The sequence below is a fragment of the Chelonoidis abingdonii genome, chromosome 1 (genome assembly GCF_003597395.2).
Source record: "Chelonoidis abingdonii isolate Lonesome George chromosome 1, CheloAbing_2.0, whole genome shotgun sequence".
Taxonomy (NCBI): Eukaryota; Metazoa; Chordata; order Testudines; family Testudinidae; genus Chelonoidis; species Chelonoidis abingdonii.
This window is the reverse complement of record NC_133769.1, coordinates 258,913,139-258,935,370: the sequence shown is the minus strand read 5'-3', so window position 1 is coordinate 258,935,370 and position 22,232 is coordinate 258,913,139. Positions and strand designations below refer to the sequence as shown.

The following is a 22,232-nucleotide window of genomic DNA, read 5'->3' as shown; positions in this document are numbered from 1 at the left end:
GGGACCCATAATACTGGTATTTCCTAATTCTGGAATGCTTAGGGTGACCAGATAGCAAGTGTGAAAAGTTGGGACAGAGGGTGGGGGGTAATAGGAGCCTATATAAGAAAAAGCACCAAATATGGGGACTATCCCTATAAAATCGGGACATCTGGTCACCCTAGGACTGCTTGACTTGGAATCTCTCACAGTGACCCTTTAACACTGTTTTTTTGGGAGGGTGGTGGTTGGGGGGACTCCCCTTAGCGCAGGGCAGCAAAGTTAAGGTACCACGCCAGGGGACATTCACCCAATTTCTCTCAGCAACCCCCAGCCTAGGGAGCTGCGGCCCCATCCCTGCAGGGGGCAGAGGAGGAGCCGTGCAGTTGGCTAGGAGCAGGGCAGGGGGGATCCCTAGAGGGCACAGGAAGGCGGGGCGAGAGTAGCCGAGCGAGCAGGTGGGGCGGGGTGCGGGGCGTCTCTCCCGGCTCCGCAGCACTGAGGAGCTCCAGGTCAGCGCCGCTCGCTCCTCCCTCTGCTCCGGCCGCTCCTCCGGGGCTCGCCGGCGGCTGGCTCGGTGCCGGTGGGGGGAAAGCAGCAGGGAGCAAAGAGGATGCAGCCACCTCCTCCCGCCACCCCAGTGCCCGCTCCTTTAGCCGTGTTGGATCCCACAGGTAAGTCCCGGCGCTGGGCACCGACAGCAGCAGCGGGCGCCTCCGGCCCGTGCCCAGAGGCACCTGCGGGGCAGAGGGCGGGCAGCTCAGGCAGCTCCGGCTCGCAGCCGTGAGGAGCCCAGCGAGGCGCTGAAGTTCTGGGGGCAGTTCTGTGCCCCAGCCCGGAGGCAGGGCCGGTGCCTGGAAACCCCCGGCAGCTCCCGGGGTTTTGCTGGTGCGCTTCTCGTTTGGGAACACGCTCTGCTTTCGCCTGACCGAGGGCTGCTTAACCAGGTCTTGTGCTTTCTCCAACGTGCGGTCAAGCCGTAACTTTCCTGCCCTGAGAGGACTGCAGTGCACATCAATCTACTGGGGGGAACTTAACTGGGAAGGCTTCTCCCCCACCCCAGCTCCCTCGCCCCCAAACCCTGTAGCCGTGCAAGGAGTCTCACGCTACTCAGAGAGTTGACACACATCACCAGGCGTATTTTTTTATTTGTCTCGGAAACAGTTTTTAAATGTAATTTAGGTAATTTATAGTTCTTGTCTTACGGTTGTTCGGTGATTGTTTAACCAGCTATGGGCACAGATGCTGGGACTCACCTATGTAGCTGATACGCTGAAAGCAGTACACTTGTTGAGTATTATTAAATTCCGGATTTGACATTTCTGATCGCAACATTGTAAAGCTAGCATGAAAGTACTATTCCCCACCCGACCCCCACCCAATATTGCAACTCTTAATTTTTCACAGGGAAAGATCTGTTACCTGGTAATCTCTGTGAGATGCGATACTACTGATTTGCCTGTTCATTTATAAATGCATGCACTTGCAATGGAGGAAATAATTTTCTGCTCAGATGAAGCCCAATTGATCACCTTCTTAAATAGCAATCTAAAAACATATCACAGAGTGCCTGACAACGGAAAGAGGAATAAGGAAAGAATGTGGAGATAGTAAAAGACAAACTCTATATATCAAACTGAATTACCTATTTTAGTTAATACTTTTAAGGTTAAAAAAGGAACCTATTCTATGAGATACGTACAGTACTAGGGTTATTGATGGGTTGTCATAATCCCTCTCTACAAATTAACTCATTGTTGAGTGTTGTCATTCTCTTTCTTGATCCAAAACCTCTGTTATCTATAAGGTGCCACAGGATTCTCTGCTGCTTTTACATTCTCTTTCTTGTCACTCTCCTTTATCACACTGGGACATTTAAAAACATTTTCAATTTATTTTTTCCATTTAGCTGTTGCATTATTTTCATGGAATTGTTGTAAGGATAATGTAATATAGAAATGACTTTGTGTATGTATGCAATACATCCTTTTCTCTCTTTACTGAAAACATCCTTTTCTCTCTTTCCTGAAAACTAACAGTTGCTATGCTTGAGCAGTTTGGAGTGTCAGCCGATCAGGGTACAGAGTTAGTTTTGGCTTTTTTCCACTTACAGATGGTTTATGGCTAAGATGGGAGTATACTATATTCAGTAGTAGAAGCAATTCCACTCAAACTTTTGACTGGTGCCGTTGAAATACCCACATGACAATTAGTTTTATTTTTTTACATTTTTATGTTGCTAAACTAATCTGTCTCTGTAAAGGTTTGTTTTCCCTTCCTAAATGTACAGGTTTGTTTTCTCTTCCTAAATGTGTCCTGGAAAATACAAATGAAATGTAAAAGAAAGGTTCAATATTTGATTATTCCCCCAAGGTTCCTTAAAGTCAAGATAATCTAGAAAGTATCAGTGGTAGTTCTTGTGTACGTCATTCAGTATTGTATACAGAGACCTTGCCTTTACCCAAACATCAGGACAGCAGTCAAAAAGGATGTATTAGACCCTTTGTATTTCTGTTATTTGGCAGTTTTGAAGAAAACAGGGAATAAGTGGTAATAGCACAGATTTATTTAGGATATTCTCTATGTGATTTAAGTATTTATTCAGTTAAACTGTCATTGTAACCATTGATTAGCTAGTCATTTAATTATTTATTAGTGAAACAATTGTTGCCAAAGCAATGAAGTCATAGTGATACTGCACAGGATCACTTACTATAGCTAAACTATTTACAGTATTAAGATAGTTTTTTTTCTTAAAGTCTACTAAAAAACTCAGCAACATTTTTTAAGTACTAGACTATACAATATACTCATGGGTTCTACAACACAACTACGTAATGGAGACAAGAGCCAGATAAAAGCTGCTAGCTTGTGCCTGGAAACGAATGCAGTTGCGTATGGTTTGGTTAGTTTTAGCACACTGTTTTAGTCAAGCATTTAACCAGAAAAGAGGAAGTAATCACCAAAAGCAGGGATGATATCTTCTTTTTTAAACATCTCAGCCCATCATGTTTAGTTTTAGGAGGCAAAGCAGGATTAGTTCAATGTCATTAGTATAGCACATTTTTTAAAAATATAGCCAAGGAAGATATGGCATTGAAGGGAAGACTGGAGTAATGAAACATAATTAATTTAGCCCCAAAGACATACAAATCTCATTCCTTAAATATTAGCTTCATAGCTACAAAAAATTAGTTGCAAAGCCTGTATTAGCCCTTTGGTGTTATATATTATGTTACACAGGGTTAACTTGTATTACATGATTCTTTGTAACATTATGTAATGTAAAACATTGAAAAATTTTCCCCTTACAAATCTTTCTCCTATAGATCAGGGATGTTAATATACGTTGTGTTCAATATTAATTAGAGATCAGTCTCTTCACATCTACATCACCTTGACTAGGGCAAGACAACAAAATGGTGTGGTGTTGATCTCCCAATAAGTGTGATTTGTGCTCTGTACTTCCTCCCTTGTCAAATCATTCCCTCTTATTTTTCCCATAGACTTCCAATTGACCTGCTTGCAGGAGACTGTTCATTGGTTTTAACAGGAGTGCTTGCATTAGCAAAGCAAAGTGGATTTAGACATTCTGGAGTTGGACTGTAGATGGCTTTTCTAGCACTGACAAGTCATGCCTCACAGGTCTCTTTCTCTCCTCACACCTTCCATCATAGACCTACTGCATCCTAAAGTTATACCTTCCCCTTCACAAGCCTCATCTTTCCCTGTTCCAAACCCATGCCTCCACCTCTACGGTTGCATCATTTCAGTCTGGCAGAAACTGAACTAGGGTCTTCCCACCAAATCATACATCTTTTGTCAATGCGGACACACTTTTCCCCAAATAGATTTCTGCTGGCTGTTGTGAAAACCGGTCCTCTAGTATATTTTCCTCAATTCCCAATTGATTGATTGACAGGCGTTCTCTGACTCTGTTTACCCATCTTTAGGGTGCTGGGAAGGGTTTGAATGTCACTGTGTTCCCTCTCAACTCTAGGAATGATGATCTGTACTACTTATCCAACCCAACTGCTGTCTGTATATGTAAGCTCTACGTGCCTTTCTCCTGTCTCTGAGCTGCTCAGAAGAGGAGATTCTATTTTCTCTTCTCTGTGTCCTGATGGCTTTCTTTGTCCTTCGATGGAGGTGGGAGTAGTATGGTTTAGAGCCTCAAATAGATACTTAGCCTGATAAACGTTTATTAGGCAGAGCAGAAAGTACTAGTGGGTTATTGCTTTTTCTTGGGCAATTTAAGACCATACCTGGTGGAGCACAGATCAGTGATGTGGAGGTTAGCATTATCTGTCTATCTAATCTGTCTCTTAGATTTTTTTTTTTTACAGTATCACTGTGGTATCTATGCTTTGTTATCACATTGCCAGCCAAGATTGTTGAGGAACATTACCATCACAATGTAATGCTGGTAATTATTTGTGACAGTCCTTATTTGATTCTTGATTGGAGCAGGGGCTCTAGTAAAGATGACTCTACTGCAGGGGTCAGCAACCTTTCAGAAGCAGTGTGCCGAGTCTTCATTTATTCACTCTAATTTAAGGTTTCACGTGCTGGTAATACATTTTAACGTTTTTAGAAGGTCTCTTTCTATAAGTCTATAATATATAATTAAACTATTGTTGTATATAAAGTAAATAAGTTTTTTAAAATGTTTAAGAAGCTTCATTTAAAATTAAATTAAAATGCAGAGCCCCCCCTGGACCGGTGGCCAGGACCCAGGCAGTGTGAGTGCCAGCGAAAATCAGCCTGTGTGCTGCTTTTGGCATGCGTGCCATAGGTTGCCTACCCCTGCTTTACCGAGAAGACTTTCCTTTCATTTGCATGATTCTTGGAGTGGTGAAATACTAACAGAAAAAATTGGGGAATTCCAGGGAGGGACAATTTAATATTTTACAGTTCCATCTTGAGTAACTATGCATCAGTTAACAGGGACTGATAATTGCTACTGAGAGTGACTTCAGCAATAACAGGTTGGACAGTTAATGGGTTTGGTGAACAATCTCCTGTCCTGGCAGGGGCAGCTGCACGGAAGAGGAATTTGCCCCTAGGAAAGATGACAGCAGTATTATCTCATTCGTTGCCTTGTTGTTCTAAGGGCCACTTTAATTCATGGCTGACACTCTGTAACAGCCCTTGCCACTGGAAACTGACTGAGGTGTATGCTGAATCAGACCCTAACTATCTTCTCCCTCAGTACCACAGGGGTACTTCTGACTGAGTAATTTGAATTGTTTTTGGCTGCAGGTAACTGTAGCTGAACACTTCTTGCCCCACAATGGGTAGCTATATTAAAAGAAAATCCCAAACATATTGCATCTGCCCTCTAAAAAGCAAACAAAAGCCATGGAATATTTTTTTTTGAAAATGGCAGCACTGCTGCAGTCAATAAAACAGTATCGAAAGGAAATAATAAAACTTTGTACTTGCAGCCCTGTTCATTTGAATATCTCAAACTACTTTACTAATAAGCCTAATAAACATTTGTCAGGCAAAATACAGAGTTGAGGCTCTAAACCACACAAATAGTTAACATTATCTATGTATGTAGCTCAGGACGATAAGCATTACGTACATTTAAAATATTACTATTCTGTTAAGACAATATTAAATTATCTCTGTAAACACCAGGGTTGCCAATAAATGTTACAGCCCAGGATGCTGGAGCATTGGAAATGCTGAGTCTCACAGGTGAATTGGATAGTGTTCTTTCCCTGCAATGTTTATGAAGGCACTTGGTATTGTTGAGATTGTAAAAAGTCTTTTTTTTTTTTTTTTTTAAAAAGAAAGGCCATATGTGCTGCCTTAAACTTATGCATGCATGTCTCACTGATGTAAAATTATACAGACATTTTTCAAAACTGTGTGTAGTATAAGTTTTACAAGTGATTTTTCATTACTGGGAATTTTACAAACACAGAATTTTGAGGCAGTATATGACCTTTAAGCCACATTGTGTAGTAGATTACACATACTAAGGTCCATTTTGAACATAAAACATTTCTGTATTAGTTCTTTTGGTCTCCTCAGAATCAGTAGTTTCCAAAGTGTTTGAGATTTCATTTTATTTTCTGGTGTGATTTTGCTAGCTTTGGAGTGTCATATGGAATGAAGATTCAAAATTCAGAATTCTAGTCTGATCCTCAAGAATGTTGGTCACATTGGAGTGTTGCTCCAGTTCTCTTTCTTCTTTGAAATGAAATATTGTTCTTGAATAGTAGCACTGAAGATCCTTTGCTAGAGATGTGCCTATGAAGTAGCAGACTTTTAAGATAAGAGAGCTTTTTCAGGGTAATGTGACTATCCTAATTTTGTCCTTTGAATCACAGTATTTCATACGTAGTTTGTGTACATTACATATTTACATCTACAAGTGTTAGTAACATTGTCAAGTTCTTAAATGTCTAAATTAATTCCTTTTAAAATGTGTATGTATCTCCCTCTATAGTTCCTTCCACCTTCTCTTCCTTATCTGGTCAGTTTGCTTGAGGATTGGTGTGTGTATGTCTCTGGGGAGGAGGTTATTAGTGGGAGCTTTCTTTTCTCTCTTGGTTTGTTCTTTGTTTTTATGTGATGTGTTGGCTTGAGGGCAAGGGAATTAAAATTCCCACTCCAAGTATTTGGGCCAGATTCAATTCTGCACCAAGATGCACTCAGCACTGGAGAGAGGTTGGAAGGGAGTTGAGGGGAGGCTTAAGGAGGGAAATGGTCATATGTCAGATGAGAATTGCTGTAGGAACTCTGCTCTCTCCTTGGCCCTGTCATGCCCTTTTCTACCACAACATACATCCTATTCTGGGGATAAAGGATGACTGGCATAGAGCCTGGCTCTCTTTAAGGTAGTTGAGAATTCTCCACCACTAGGGGAATTCTCATCTGGCAAACTGTGGCCAGGTTACGTCCCCTTTGCGCTGCTGAGGTGGTGGAAAGAGGGCGGAAATGAGACTGAGAATCCTATCCCCTTTTCTGTTTATCTTTTTGTGAGATAGTAGGGTTTTTTTGTTTTTTTTTGTTGGTGTAGATTAGAAGATGACTCTGTATGTGGGAGGTTATGGTGAGCAAAGGCACTGAGGTTACTGAAGACTGTCAGGGTGAAATAAAATCAGAAAATCCCTTTGGCTTCCATTGAAAAATACTTGAGCAGCATAGATGGAATGACTAACTTAGAAACTTCTTGCAAGCAGGCTTGACTGGTTAATGCCTGATCTGTTGTTACTAAGGCTGACACTTGATGATTCTGAATTGCCATGTCATGCAAATTTGGCATGTGGTTAGATGAAGATGCCTGGCTGGTTCTACACAAATATTCAATGATCACTAGCCTCAAGCAGAATAAAGATGTGGGCCAATAACTGTGATATTTTCATGCTGCTTGTAATGTAGAAGTTAGTCAATGATGGTGTCATAGTATAATTCCCCACTCTGAACCTTAGTGTCCAAAAGATGGGGTACCAGCATGAATTCCTCTAAGCTCAATTACCAGCTTAGTACTTGTAGTGCTGCCACCAACCAGGAATTCCAGTGCCTATCGGTACCTCTAGTATCCCCCCAAGTGGCCCGGGACCCCACCCAGATCTCTGAATTTTAACCTGAAGTAACCCTTCCCACCGTTGCTCTCCAGGCTTCCCTCCCTGTTCCCTGGAGAGATCACGTGACTTCAAACCCTTGATCGAAGAACAGAGAGGAAATTCCACCATTCCCATCCTCCTTTCTATTCCTCCTCCCCGACTGCTCCCTGAGAGAGAGAGTAATCCACACCCAGAGAATTACTTTCTCTTCCGCTTCCTCCTCTCCCAACCATGTCTGAATTAGAGACCCAGTTCGTCGGTCTCACCAACATAAAAACATCAGTGTCTTCAACAAGAAAACTTTAATAAGAGGAAAACAGTAAAAATTATCTTTAAATTTACAATGGAATAGGTACGGTCTTTCGCTCAACGAGCGGATACCCTTCCCAGCTCCATCTAAGTAACAGTAAAAACTAATCCTTTACAACAACCAACACGTTTACCAACACTAGGTGAATCCTTCAGCCCAATAACATTTGCCAAATAAAGAAACAAACGTAACTAACCTCGCCTTATCTACCTAGTACTCCACGCTTCGGACTGAAGACTGTCGGGGCTGTTGAGAGAAACCTGGTGCACGTCATGGTCCCTCGAGCCCAGACGTGAATCAACACCAAATATACAGACACACACAAACTTCTCCCTCCCTCAAGGTTGAAAGAGTATCCTGTCCTGATTGGTCCTCTGTCTGTGACAGCCAGGCTTACTGAACTTGTTAACCCTTTACAGTCAAAAGAGATATAAAGTACTTCTGTTCTATTAACTCCTACTTATCTGTTTATGACAGATGGAGATGAGTTTGTTCAAGCATATGCCTGTTTTGCATATCCATGGGGCTGTACCAAGTATACTAAGTTTTGTGGTTCTGGTTACGCAGTACGCCTCACAGATGAGTTTGGTAAAGTGGTGCTGGCAATGCAGTTGAAGTCCTCTTGGATTAGAATCCTTGGGAATTTTCAATGTACATTTGGACATCAGATTGGATAGTCTGGTCTGTGTGCTTCTTGAAGTGATGGATTGTCTTGATTTTTTTTTTCCCCTTGGAGGCTTGAGGAGTGCTCTAACAGGACCGGCTATATGCTTAAATTGGGTCTGCAACTCTCTCAATATTTGGTGTTTTTCTTAAAGCCCCAGCTCCTGGAGTTATGCGATTATGTGAGAATCTCAGCTTTCATTTAAACAAAGTTTCTAGTTTTTCTATTTTCAGAGAAAAAAATTGAAAAAGTGAAATCTAAGCACTCAGAAACAAGCAGGTAGATAACCGCATGCCCCAACAAATCTTTTTAAAAATCTCATTGTTTTTAAGACAGTTTTTGATTTTGGGTGGCAACCTGACTCATGATTTTTGAATGCTTGAGGCTGGCCATACTGGGTCTGCTTTAGATTCTTGGATTTGTAGATTAGCCAGTTGAAAGATCTGACCATACCCTCATGTATTTCGGTGCATGGGTTATTCCATACTTCTCTCCTTCCTTACCACCAATGGACCACCATAGATTAAACGTTATTGCCAAAAGATGAACCGATTGGGGAGGAGATGGCAGGAGTCACCTGGATTAATTTCTGATTGTCTGTTGTTGTTGTTTTCTTCATTAAAGCAGAGCACACTTCATACTGAAGAAAATATTTGACACGTTTACTGGTTCTGTTTGAGGAATATCAACAAACATCTCAGTTTTTATGTATGAATTCATAAAAATTAATTGATGAATTGGTTTGCAAACTGAATCTGTTCTGTGGTGTGGGATTTGAAATTCAAAAACTGAGTTGTGTTCCTGAGTTTTACTTGGTCACATGAGTCACATTGTATTGCTTCTGTTCCCTGATTGGCTCCTTGTTTGCGATTTCTCCCTCTGATTGCTTTTTTCACATTTGCCCACAGTGGACTTCTTCTCTTCAGTTCATTTAAAATGTTAAGAGGGTGTATTTTTAGATGGCTATAGTGATTATTGTATTTTTAAAAAAATATATTTTTACAGAATTTTGGTGAGCTATGGGCAGGAGCTCTAATAATTATTTTAGAAACCTAGAGTTGCGACTCAAAGATACACTTCTGCCTCAAAGTTAAAACAACAAAATGATAAACAAGGTTATTAGTGGAGCTGGCTGACTACAGTAGGATTATCTGCAATCTTTTACTCCTGGGTACCTGAGTCCAAATTGAGATGAGATTAAGTAAATTTCACAGAACAGTTCCTGTTAAATAAAATAGTATACGTATAATATAGCACAAATTCATTAGCTGCAGTACAGATTTACTTCAGAAGATACCAACTGGTTTGCTTATCTGATAAATTTTCTCCTTATATTTATTTTCTTGACAACACAGCAGAGCTTCTGCTAATCTTCTTTAAAATTCACATATTTATGTGTTGTCCACATAGAGCCAAATGGGAATTTTGCCAAGGTAAGGATGGTTTGAGGTCTGCGGAATTGGCCTACAGATGTGAACAACAACTTCATTAGAAGATTTACCACAGATAACTGAAAAAATTGTCACTTCAGCTTAGTAAAACCTCATCTTGTATGTGTAAACAATCTATTAAAGTCAACTAAGCTCCCGCTAATCTTTACATAATTTAAGATCCTCTCTCTGCTGCAAAATATTATCCCTTGTTGGGAGAAAGGGTTAAAAATGAAATAGTTGGAATAAGCTTTCATTTCATTATTGTACTGCCAAGATTGCAATGAAAAACTATTTTATATTTGTTTCCCCCAACAGGACAGTTTGCAAAACGAAAGAAGACCTCTCTCTGGTTCACAGTTTCTCTGCTGGTAGTTTCTGTGTTCATACTGACCATAGGACTTGCAGCTACGACAAGAACAGAAAATGTTACCGTCGGAGGCTATTACCCAGGAATCATTGTGAGTAGAGAAATGTATTTTAGATTATCCATTATTACCAATACACTATTATGGCATAGACACAAGCAACCACAACTGATGCATTACTGTTGAGGGAAAACCTAAGGTGCATAAGTTTAGATCTAGTTCTGTTATGTTTGTGATTCAGATATAGGCCCTAATTCTGCAACTGGCGCATGAGGGTGATCACTGTGCCTGCATGGAACCTCACTAAATTTAATAGCTTTCTGCACAGGCACATGGACTCAATTTCAAGAATGGGCCATAATTTTCTACAGTATGTTAGTAATAACTTTCAAACCACTTAATTCAGTATCACAACCTTGATTCTTAACTGGACTTTTAAATTATTATTTAGTAAAAGAGAGAATATAAGTACCACTAAATACTCTACTTTTAACGACTTCAAAAGGTAGTTTAGCATTACCTTTAATTTCATTGACTTCAATAGAATGGATCATTCACTTGCTTAAAGTTAAGCACATGCTTAAGTACACTGCTGAATTGGGACCTGAGTGATTACAGTGTACTGCTAGCTCTTGTTCATAATATAATTGTACATTTTAAGAAAAGGGATGAGTATCTGTTAATACTATGCATAAATTTTGCATTGCCAATCGTTATTTGTAAATTACAATTGTTCTTTCTAGCTAAATTCTCTAATGTGTTAATGTCATGCTGAGAACATATTTGTTGAAAGGATTAATTTTAGGGTAGTAATCTATATTAAGTGGTGTTTAAAAATGGAATTAAAATCCGTGACAGGAATAAAATTTTAAAAGAATGAATTGTCTTTGGCTCAGTTAAAATATGTAGACTAATACAACGGCATAGTCTTTAAACAGTTATTTGTAATTGAAATTAAAACATTTAAAAAATAAACTTTCTACAGTCATTCCATTGGAGCAAATGTAATGGGTAATAAGTAATAAAGTTCATCTGCCTAAAGCAGTTAATTATAGCAATTAGTTTATTTTAGGGAGAAAATGTCTGTGTACTAAACAGAAAAATATATTTCTCTAGAGCATTTTTTAAAAATAAAGTGTTACAGGTTTTTATTTAATAGACTGATAGAATAGCTAGAAATATTCAGATGAAATCCTTTTAATAATGATTTTTCCATCTATTTTGTTTTAAGGCTGTTAGAGCTGATGACATTTTGTAAAAGCATGGTTATACTTTGCACATTTGTGGTTGATCATTGTAGTAACCGAGAAAGAGCAATGATTAATACATCAATGTCACTCTGTATTGATACAATTACAGCTTCTGATAGTGAGATGGCAAGCAACTTCAACTCCCATTGACTTCAGTGAGAGCTAAAGAAGCTGAGTGCCTTGCGGAAAGTTTTATCTAAGAGGAGTATTAAAATACCTATTCTGGTTCCATTTTTCCTTCACTAGTAACATTTCATTCACAAAGTCTGACTTGACAATTCCTTTCCTGCTCTGTGAATGCACCATACAATACATAGATTTATGGTGCATTAGCTTAGGAAGTATCAGAGCAGCTGAAAATGAACACATTTGTAAAGTAAAATTATGGTTTTTCATTCTTAATGTGATAAACTAAATGTTTATTTTTATGGAACAATGAAAAAATGACTGCTTGTGAAGAGAGAAATTTAAATTGGAATTAAAAGAAGGGTGGTCGTGGCTTGCTCCCGTGGAATTCAGTAACAATGCTCTTAGTTCAGTGGGACAGGATAGGGCACCAAAGGTGCATTAGGTTTAGCTCAAGTGACTTTGGCCTTTTAAAAAAATATTTATGCAAAATGACTTAAGCCCTCAGTTCTCTTAGTACTACTAAGACTACTTCAAATATGCATAAATTTACTTGTGTCAAAGTAAGAAAGGGGAACTATGCAGAAATGAAGAGGTTAGTTAAACAGAAATTTAAAGGTACAGTGACTAGAGTGAAATCCCTGCAAGCTGCATGTACACTTTTCAAAGACACCATAATAGAGTCCCAACTAAAATGTATACCCCAAATTAAAAAAACACAGTAAAAGAACTAAAAAAGAGCTACAGAGGCTTAACAATCATGTAAAAGAAGTAGTGAGAGATAAAAAGGCATCTTTTAAAAAGTGGAGGTCCAATCCTAGTGTGGTAAATTGAAAGGAGCATAAACACCTCAAAATTAAGTGTAAAAATGTAATAAAAGCCAAAAAGGAGTAATAACAAAATGTTCAAGTACATCAGAAGCAGGAAGCCTGCTAAACAACCAGTGGGGCCCCTGGTTGATTGAAATACAAAAGGAGCACTTAAAGATGATAAAGTCATTGCGGAGAAACTAAAGGAATTCTTTTCTTCAGTCTTCGCTGAGGATGTTGGGGAGATTTCCAAACTTGAGCCGTCCTTTGTAGGTGACAAATCTGAGGAATTGTCACAGATTGAAGTGTCACTAGAGGAGGTTTTGGAATTAATTGATAAAATTGACAGTAACAAGTCACTGGGACCAGATGGCATTCACCCAAGAGTTCTGAAAGAACTCAAATATGAAATTATGGAACTATTAACTATGGTTTGTAACCTGTTCTTTAAATCGGCTTCTGTACCCAGTGACTGGAAGATAGCTAACGTAATGCCAATATTTTAAAAAGGGCTTTAAGGTGATCCTGGCAATTACAGACCGGTAAGTCTAACGTCAGTACTGGGCAAATTAGTTGAAACAATAGTAAAGAATAAAATTGTCAGACACATAGAAGAACATAACTTGTTGGGCAAAAGTCAACATGGTTTCTGTAAAGGGAAATCGTGTCTTCCTAATCTATTCGAGTTCTTTGAAGGGGTCAGCAAACATGTGGACGAGAGGGATCCAGTGGACATAGTGTACTTAGATTTCCAGAAAGCCTTTGACAAAGTCACTCAACAAAGGCTCTTACGTAAATTAAGTTGTCATGGAATAAAAGGAAAGGTCCTTTCATGGAATGAGAACTGGTTAAAAGACAGGGAACAAAGGGTAAGAATAAATGGTAAATGTTCAGAATGGAGAGGGGTAACTAGTGGTGTTCCCCAAGGGTGAGTCCTAGAACCAATCCTATTCAATGTATTCACAAATGATTTGGGGAAAGGGGTAAACAGTAAGGTGGCAAAGTTTGCAGATGATTCTAAACTGCTCAAGATAGTTAAGACCAAAGCAACTGTGAAGAACTTCAAAAAGATCTCACAAAACTAAGTGATTGGGCAACAAAATGGCAAATGAAATTTAATGTGGATAAAATGTAAAGTAAAATGCACATTGGAAAAATAACCCCAACTATACATACAATATGATGGGGGCTAATTTAGCTACAACTTAATCAGGAAAGAGAGATCTTGGAGTCATCATGGATAGTTTTCTCTGAAAGATGTCCACGCAGTGTGCAGCAGCAGTCAAAAAAAAACAGGATGTTAGGAATCATTAAAAAAGGATAGAGAATAAGATGGAGAATATCTTATTGCCCTTATATAAATCCCATGGTACGCCCACATCTTGAATACTGCATACAGATGTGGTCTTCTCATCTCAAAAAAGATATATGGCATTAGAAAAGGTTCAGAGAAGGGCAACTAAAATGATTAGGGGTTTGGAAGAGGTCCCATATAAGGAGAGATTAAAGAGGCTAGGACTTTTATCTTGGAAAAGAGGAGACTAAGGAGGGATATGATAGAGGTATATCAAATAATGAGTCATGTGGAGAAAGGGAATAAGGAAAAGTTATTTACCGTACTTGTTCTCATACCATAAGAACTAGGGGCTACCAAATGAAATTAATAGGCAGCAGGTTTAAAACAAATAAAAGGACGTTCTTTTTCACACAGTGCACAGTCAACCTGTGGAACTCCTTGCCTGAGGAGGTTGTGAAGGCTAGGACTCTAACAGGGTTTAAAAGAGAACTAGATAAATTCATGGAGGTTAAGTCCATTAATGGCTATTAGCCAGGGGTAAGGAATGGTGTCCCTGGCCTCTGTTTGTCAGTGTGTGGAGATGGATGGCAGGAGAGAGATCACTTGATCATTGCCTGTTAGGTGCCCCAGAGGGAGTGGACCTGGCATTGGCCACTGTCGGCAGACAGGATGCTGGACTGGATGGACCTTTGGTCTGACCCAGTATGGCCATTCTTATGTTCTTATGTGTGCATAAGTATTTGTAAGACTAGAGACTTAGTAATTTACTCCATTATTGAAAAATTCCCTTTATCTACATCTTTAGTTTATATTAATTATCAATTTTAGTGGCCCTGATCCTGCAAATCGCTGTATGTAGGAAGACCTTTGTGCCCACGTGGAGTTTCACTGGAGTTTATGGAGCTCTGCATTGGCTCTGGGTTCCACCTATGTCAAGCAGCTTGTAGGATCAGACCCAGAGCTTGTTCAAAAACAAACACACACAAAAAAACCCCACCAGCCAAACAACCAACCAAAGGAACCCCTAACAGCCTCCCCTTCACTTTCTGTAAATGCCGTGTGTGGTGGTGTTTGTTATTATTTTATTTATTACAGTAGCACCTAGTGACCAACTGAGATGGGAGCCCCATTTTGCCTGGCACTGGGGAGACAGACAGCCCCTGCCTCAGGGAGCTCACTGTCTGACTAGACAAGGCAGATGTGGGATTTGACAAACAAACAGTGGGAACATTGTGATGGCTTACAAACTCCATGTCTGTGCCGTGATTTTTTTTGGTGGCATTTATTTGTTCATCCATCCATCTTGTTTTTTTCCCGTGATGGGGTGTGGGTAGAGGCTGTTAAAAAGGGATAGATGAACCAAAAGGTGGGGAGAAAAGACACTGAAGGGGGGGAGTAAGAAAAGAAGGCATGGAGGGAAAGTGGCATGCGGATGAGGTAAAGTGACCATGCAGAAGTAAATAGCCAACCAACACAAGGGAAAGGATGTCCAGAGTAAAATCTTGGGAAAGAGTCTGATGACCTCATTAGCCACTAGAGCTTCCTGTTGCAGCTGCTTCTGTGTTTGTTGCTGGCTGGTCTCTGGTTGGCTCCTCCCAGGAATTTTACTTTTTTCCCAGTCCCACATGGGCCCTCGTGTAGGTCTGGTTCAAGAAGGGATCTGGTTGGAAGAGGTAACCCTGGCTGAGTTTTATTTCCCCATCCTCCCTCCCCTCATGGTTCAATTGTGCTGCTGCAGTTGCCTCCATGTTTGCTTCTGACTCGTTCCTCCCAGGAGCGGGGGATGTCCCGTGCAATTCTGGCTTTGAGGGTATTTCTCCACTGCAGCTGGGAGATGTGATTCTCAGCACAAGTAGGAAGACTCATGCTAGCTCAGCTTGAGCTAGTGCCTAAAAATGGCAAAGTCCAAGCCTGCCCTTGGATGGCTAGCCCAAGCTGTGACCAGTGGCACAATGGCCATGCTGCTATTTTTAGGATCTAGCTCAAGCTGATTTAGTGCCAGCCTGTCCACCAGTACTTGGAATCGCACCTTCCTGCTGCAGTGTAGACATATCCTGTGAGAAAGGGGTAACTCCAGCTGAATTCCATTCTCCCTCTCTTCCCGCTAGTAGTTCAGCTGTTCCTGATGCAAGTGTGTCTGTTTGCTGTGGGATGAACGGTATGAGAAACACTGTACTCTTTAGCAATTTAAAAACATCTTTTTCTTAGGACCTGCAATATTTTGCAGTTTTTTAAAAAAGGTAAACATTAGGATTTTGGGGACTTGCATTAAAATAAAACATCTATTTTTTGAAGAAGTTGCGGTTGTCTCTTGCAGTTTCATAATGTCATTTCAAAGAAGATGTCTTAAATATGTATACTTTTATAGTATAACCATAGGTAGAACAAATGTGAAATGCCACATTTTTATAATTTATTGTTGCTTTAAAATAGACATCAAAATTACTTACAGTAATATCAGTACCTATGTTATTGAACATTGATGACTATTGTCTGTATTTTCTTGTCCCAAACTCCACATTGACACCAATGGGAAGATTTGCCTTGAATAAAGAAGGCAAAGTTGGCCACCTTGGAACTGCTAAAATATAAGAAAATTCCTATTCTGATTGTTCCCTGTTGCATCTCATGATTTCTGGCCAGTAATATATTTATATTAAATATTTTGCTCTTTCTCACAAATTGTTTTAGTTGGTTTATCTGCTCAACATCTCACTCTAAATATTGTGACATTCTTGTATGTTGCCAAATAAGCTGACCTGGTGTGTTTCTGTTTTTTGTTCTTTGCCTTAGCTTGGCTTTGGATCTTTCCTAGGGATTATTGGAATCAACCTGGTAGAGAACAGAAGGCAAATGGTAAGCAACAAAACCTTTTTTTTTCTTTTCCTTTTAATATTAAAAAGCTTAATTGAAGAGAGAGAACGGATTTACTATCTGTAGTTACCATGACTGACTCCTGCAGTTCTTAGTCCCAGGGTCAATTGATTTAAATCACTGCTTTTAATCATGATTTTAAATCTGCATGCAGGACACCTTGATTTTAATCATGATTTGCATTTGTACTTTAGTTATTTTCCTAAAGAAAACCAACAACCATTAAAACATGTTGATTTGCAACTAAATATAGTCAAAGTTCCCCCAAGCCAATGGGAGGGGGACATTGTTAAGGCATGTCATTTTCATAGCCAGTGGTACACAAGGGAGTGATGTGGCCAGCATCAAATCCGACTGCCCTAACCCAGTGGATGTGGTGCCCATTTTGCAGCTGGGTGAACTGGAAGGGGCCGCCTTTTTGCTAAACAGGAGGATACGCTATATCTATATACATCAGTTTAAGCAATTATATTGCTTGACTTAAATTTATTCAGATCTTTAATTTTTACATATTTTACATTGTTAGAAAATGGGGAATGATGCATTTCTTATTTACTAGATTAATTTTTTACTTGTGGTTTGTGTCAAGCTCTATTTGGACGGAAATTCAAATTCAATTAAAATGCACAAATGGCATTTTAATTTTTTTAATTAAACCTATCTTAAATCTTGGGTCGAGTGCTGTAGCTATTTTTAGAAATTTTCATTTGGTATCTTCTTCGTTTTGTCAATCTGCTGTGAAGGTGTTCTTAAAACAAACTTGTGCTGGGTCATCATTCGAGACTGCTATAACATGAAATACATGGCAGAATGCAGATAAAACAGAGCAGGAGACCTACAATTTCCCCCCAAGGAGTTCAGTCACAAATTTAATTAACAATTATTTTTTTAATGAGTGTCATCTGCATGGAAGCATGTCCTCTGGAATGGTGGCTGATGGATGAAGGGACATACGAATGTTTAGCATATCTGGCAAGTAAATACCTTGCAATGCTGGCCACAAAAGTGCCATGTGAATGCCTGTTCTCACTTTCTGGTGACATTGTAAATCAGAAGCGGGCAACATTATCTCCCATAAATGTAAATAGATTTGTTTCGCTTAGCGATTGGCTGAACAAGAAGTAGGACTGAGTGTACTTGTAGACTGTAAAGATTTACATTGTTTTGTTTTTGAGTGCAGTTATGTAATAAAAATTGGCATTTGTAAATTGCACTTTTACGATAGAGGTTGCACTGCAGTACTTGTATGAGATGAATTGAAAAATACTGTTACTTTTCTTTCATTTTTACAGTGCAAATATTTGTAATCAACAACAATAATAATATAAAGTGAGCACTGTGCACTCTGTATTCTCTGTTGTAATTGAAATCAATATATTTGAAGTGTTTTGAGTTACTTATGGAGTTAACTGTGATTAATCGCAGTTTAATAGCCCTATTTTTTATCTACCCTCCTTAATCCTTTCTCAGGAAAATCTCTCATTGGCTTTAATGGAAGTTTTGCCTGAGTAAAAACTACAGCATTTGTCCCTTAAATTTAGTTATTCGGTTCTTTCTATCAAGATTTTGGGAACTATAGAATGCATTGTAGCCTTGTATCTACTGAGCATGGAAGCCAGGTTAGCAATGCCTCCTGCAAAACTGTGTAGTCTCAAAAAAACAGAGCCACCACCTATAGCTCGTATTACCAAGGTGATAGCAGAGTTTCTCTATCTAGTTTAGACATGGCCTGACCATTACATTTATATAGGGGTTTGCTGAATTAGGTCTGACAAACCTAATTCAGGAAATGTCTACATAAATGAGTTGCTTTTACTTGTGTGAGCACTTATTTAGGTAATTGAGACTATTTGGGTGAATAAAGTTTTGCAGGATTGGGTCTCTAGATAGTGTAATACAGTTTCCCATCTCAGTGCAAAAAGTGGTTGTGCGGTGGATGAATATCACCTTTGTCCTATATACATTTTACACTAGAAAAATCATAGTTAAACTTCATGAAATACTACAACTTCAGTGGACCTACACAGAATTACAACAGCTGAGGAACTGACCTGTTACTTTTGTTCTTTGCTATGCATTTTAGAGCAGGTTATTTTTTGAGGCTTCCTGTTTTCTTTGTCAGTAAAAACTGAATTGCTTTTGCTATTTATAAACAAACAGGAAAATAATTTTGGGACATTTTTCCATTGCACGGTAGTTTTCATAATACATTTTCAAGTATTCCCCTATGTTTTTGAACTTTTGTTTCACATTTTTCACAACTGTTGCCCCTGATTTCTATATCCGAGTTCAAAGGTGCTAACACAGCTAATTCTGATCCCTCATCTAAAGGCAGAAGAATGCTTGGCAGATGAGAATAGGATTTTGTTTCCCACTGTAATCAGGATAGTTTACTAGTTGTCATCACTCTTGACAGTAGTGTTACCTCTCAATTTTTCTTTAATTCACCTCTGTTTTCCATCTCTCTTTTTTTTAATGCCCAACAAGCAGTCAAAAAGCTGTAAAAAGTGTGTTGAATGAGACAGTGCTTGAAATTCAGATTGCATGGTATGTTTGTAACATTCATGCAATAAGGACTGTGGGAAATGCATACCATAATTGCTTAGTACCAGTGTCTGTTTGCATATCCCAACGTGAAATAGTGAAAAAGCAGGCTTTCAGTGTGAAATATGCTATGGTTGAATAGAAGGAAAAAAGTCTGACAGATGAAGAACTGGGTAAGAACATAATTAGAAGTCCAATTAAACTTGTCATCCATCAGTAGATCCCATAATCTGCAAAAACATTAAATATTATCAAAGGTAAGGATGAGTCAGTAGCTTGTTTTTAAATATTACAGAAATAGCTTCTAAAACAAGAGGGATTATATCATAGGTTGTAAGATCCAGGGCTCTAATTATTCTCTTGAGTTTAACTTAGTGTGTTCTGTTGAAGGCTTGGGGGTAGCTGAAATGGGTTTTCAGCCATCATTAACAAAGCGAGTACAAAAGCCCAGATAAGTATAGAAATTTTACAGATGTATCATATTACTATAATGTAAAAATGGTTTATGAATTCAATCCAGTACGGAAGGCAAATGATTTATCAGTGGCTCTAAGTTTAATTGAACTTAGTTTGAAATGGACCTTCAGTGCAATTTGAGACTAACCCAATGTAGAACTGAAAATGATATAGCCCTGTCTAATGACTTGATTCATTTTTGTTGTTTCAAAAATCTTAACATGAAAAATCAGTGTAGATTCAGCCACAGCAGAGAATTTTTTTTTAACTTTTCTTGGTAAACCTGTTTTTTTCCCCCCAAGTATCAGAGGGGTAGCCGTGTTAGTCTGGATCTGTAAAAGCAGCAAAGAGTCCTGTGGCACCTTATAGACTAAGTCATATTTGAGCTTTCGTGAGTGACATGCATCCGACAAAGTGGGTATTCACTCACGAAAGCTCATGCTCCAATACATCTGTTAATCTATAAGGTGCCACAGGACACTCTGCTGCTGTTTTTTTTTCCTGCAAGTTGCATTTATTTTCAGTCTACAGATGTTCATTGCTGTTAATGATAGCTTTCTTATGACTGATATTTATAATATCACTCCTGGGGGAGTTCTGCGCTGAAAATTAAAAATTCTGTGCACAATATTTTAAAATTCTGCAAAATCTGCATATTTTATTTGTCAAAATAACACTATCTAATCATGCCAGTTTTAATTATTTTGATAATTTATTTCAAAATACCTGTCAGTCAGTATGTCTGTAACAATACAGACACACAAAATTCCCCCAGGAGTAGAATGTTAAAGAAACCCCTATGTCAACACAGTTCCTGTTTCTCTGTCCCCTACCCTCCGGAGGCCAGCTGTGGGGCACCCTCCGCCCTAGCCCAGACACCTATGCTCCCTACCCCCCAGAACCCAGGAATCCAGAGGGAGGAACAGCCTGATGCTTGAACCTGGGCTTGCATGGAGTTTCCTGCGTGCTGCCTCCTTCCTTCAGGGCATGCTGGGAACTGCAGCTTCTGGGAACCCTCCAGCTTGCTTCCCCTCTTCCGGCAGTGTCTTCTACGTGCAAGCTGGGCTTTGCCAGGTCCAGCAGCTCCTAGTGGCAGCCAGCAGCTCTGCAGTCCATTTATGGCGGGTGTTGGAGAAAGGAAATTCTGTGCACACAACATTAATTTCTGCACAATTTCTGCATTGCACAGTGGCACAGAATTCTCCCAGGAGTAATAATGTATGTAGATATATGCTATGGTTAGGTAGAGTTAGTTCAGAAGAAATCCAGTGCTGATTGAACATGAAAGAAGGTGAAAGTTCTGTCTGCTAGAATGACACAGTTTGATTGTGCTTAAAGTATAACATTGATGATCACCATAGAGAGAGTAAAGTGATCAGATACTCCACTATTTCATACAATTACCAGACATAGGGAAGAATTTTAAACCTGATTCTGTGAGATATTGAATACCCTCAATTCCCATTGACTTCAGTAGACTGGCTTTGGTATAACCCAAATTCAGAGGGAATTTGGAGTATTTAGTAGCTTGCAGGATCAGGCTTGTTATCTCACTGGCTGTTTAACATTTCTCTGCTGGTGTTAATTTGCTCCCCTCTCTATGTTGTGCTGAATTTCTACCAACAAAACAAAACAAAAAAATTGCTATCAGCCAGTCAGGGGATGATCTTCCACTGGAAGAGGTAATTTGGAATGCTTGGAACAGGACAACATGAAAATGACTGAAGGAAAAAATGATGTCTCCATCCCCCTCAAAAAAAAAAAAAGAGGGAGAGAAGTGTACAGCTGGTGACACTGATAACAGAACAGCATACAATTAAAAAAGAAGAGAAGTAGAACTGTTATAGTCAGAGTGACTGTTTATTCCAGTTTGGTGCCTGGAAAATACAATCACTCTAAAATCTAGATTTGATTGTAGGACATGAAGCAACCTTGCTTGCTGTCTTCTCACCTTGGAGTACAGAGTATTTGCAATTAGAAAGCGAGATGCTGAAATTAAATACAGGGATCTGAGAGGTTGAGAATAGGCAAGGGTATCCATGACAGCAGAGTATGAGATTAGAATGTAGAGTCAGACTGACACACAGGTGAAAGTGGATGCATTTTTCAGCAGCACTACCATTTAATTTCAGGAAGGGAAATTAGTAGCTCCATGAAAAGTCTCTCGTAGGCTTTGCCTAAAGTAGGATTTAAAGGTGAGGGGTTAGAATGCGTTAGTGAACACCTTCTAACACTTTCTAAAAGTATAGCATAGACAAGCCAGCATACACTTTAACATGTGATAAACTGGTTGGGTTAAAGCATGGGCTGTCCTTTAGCTAATCCTAGTGTTAGCTAACATGTACTAACCATACACCTTTTAAAAGCTAGCCTGGAGACAGCTGTATTGTTTAGGTGGCTGAAAATAAAATGTCTTCAGTGGTGGTGCCTACCAGTGGTGGTGGTATAAAGGAGGGGAGAGTAGTAACTAGCAGGTTTATAGGTACTTTTAATGTCACAATCCCAGCAGCCAACAATGGCTAGCAGTAAGGTAGCAGTGAGG

At 39.3% G+C, this 22,232-nt stretch overlaps 1 protein-coding gene across 2 annotated transcripts in view; it reads left to right on the top strand.

Moving 5' to 3' along the window:
- The first annotated feature begins 535 nt into the window (after positions 1 to 535).
- Positions 536 to 22,232, top strand: part of TMEM255B (transmembrane protein 255B) — a 112,033-nt gene continuing 90,336 nt past the window's right edge. For both annotated transcript variants that reach the window (XM_032777808.2, XM_032777807.2), the window contains exons 1-3: positions 536 to 653; positions 10,285 to 10,427; positions 16,610 to 16,672. In XM_032777808.2, the coding sequence (XP_032633699.1) occupies positions 593 to 653; positions 10,285 to 10,427; positions 16,610 to 16,672 (267 nt within the window). In that variant the 5' untranslated portion in view covers positions 536 to 592. The remainder of the gene's footprint in view (positions 654 to 10,284; positions 10,428 to 16,609; positions 16,673 to 22,232) is intronic.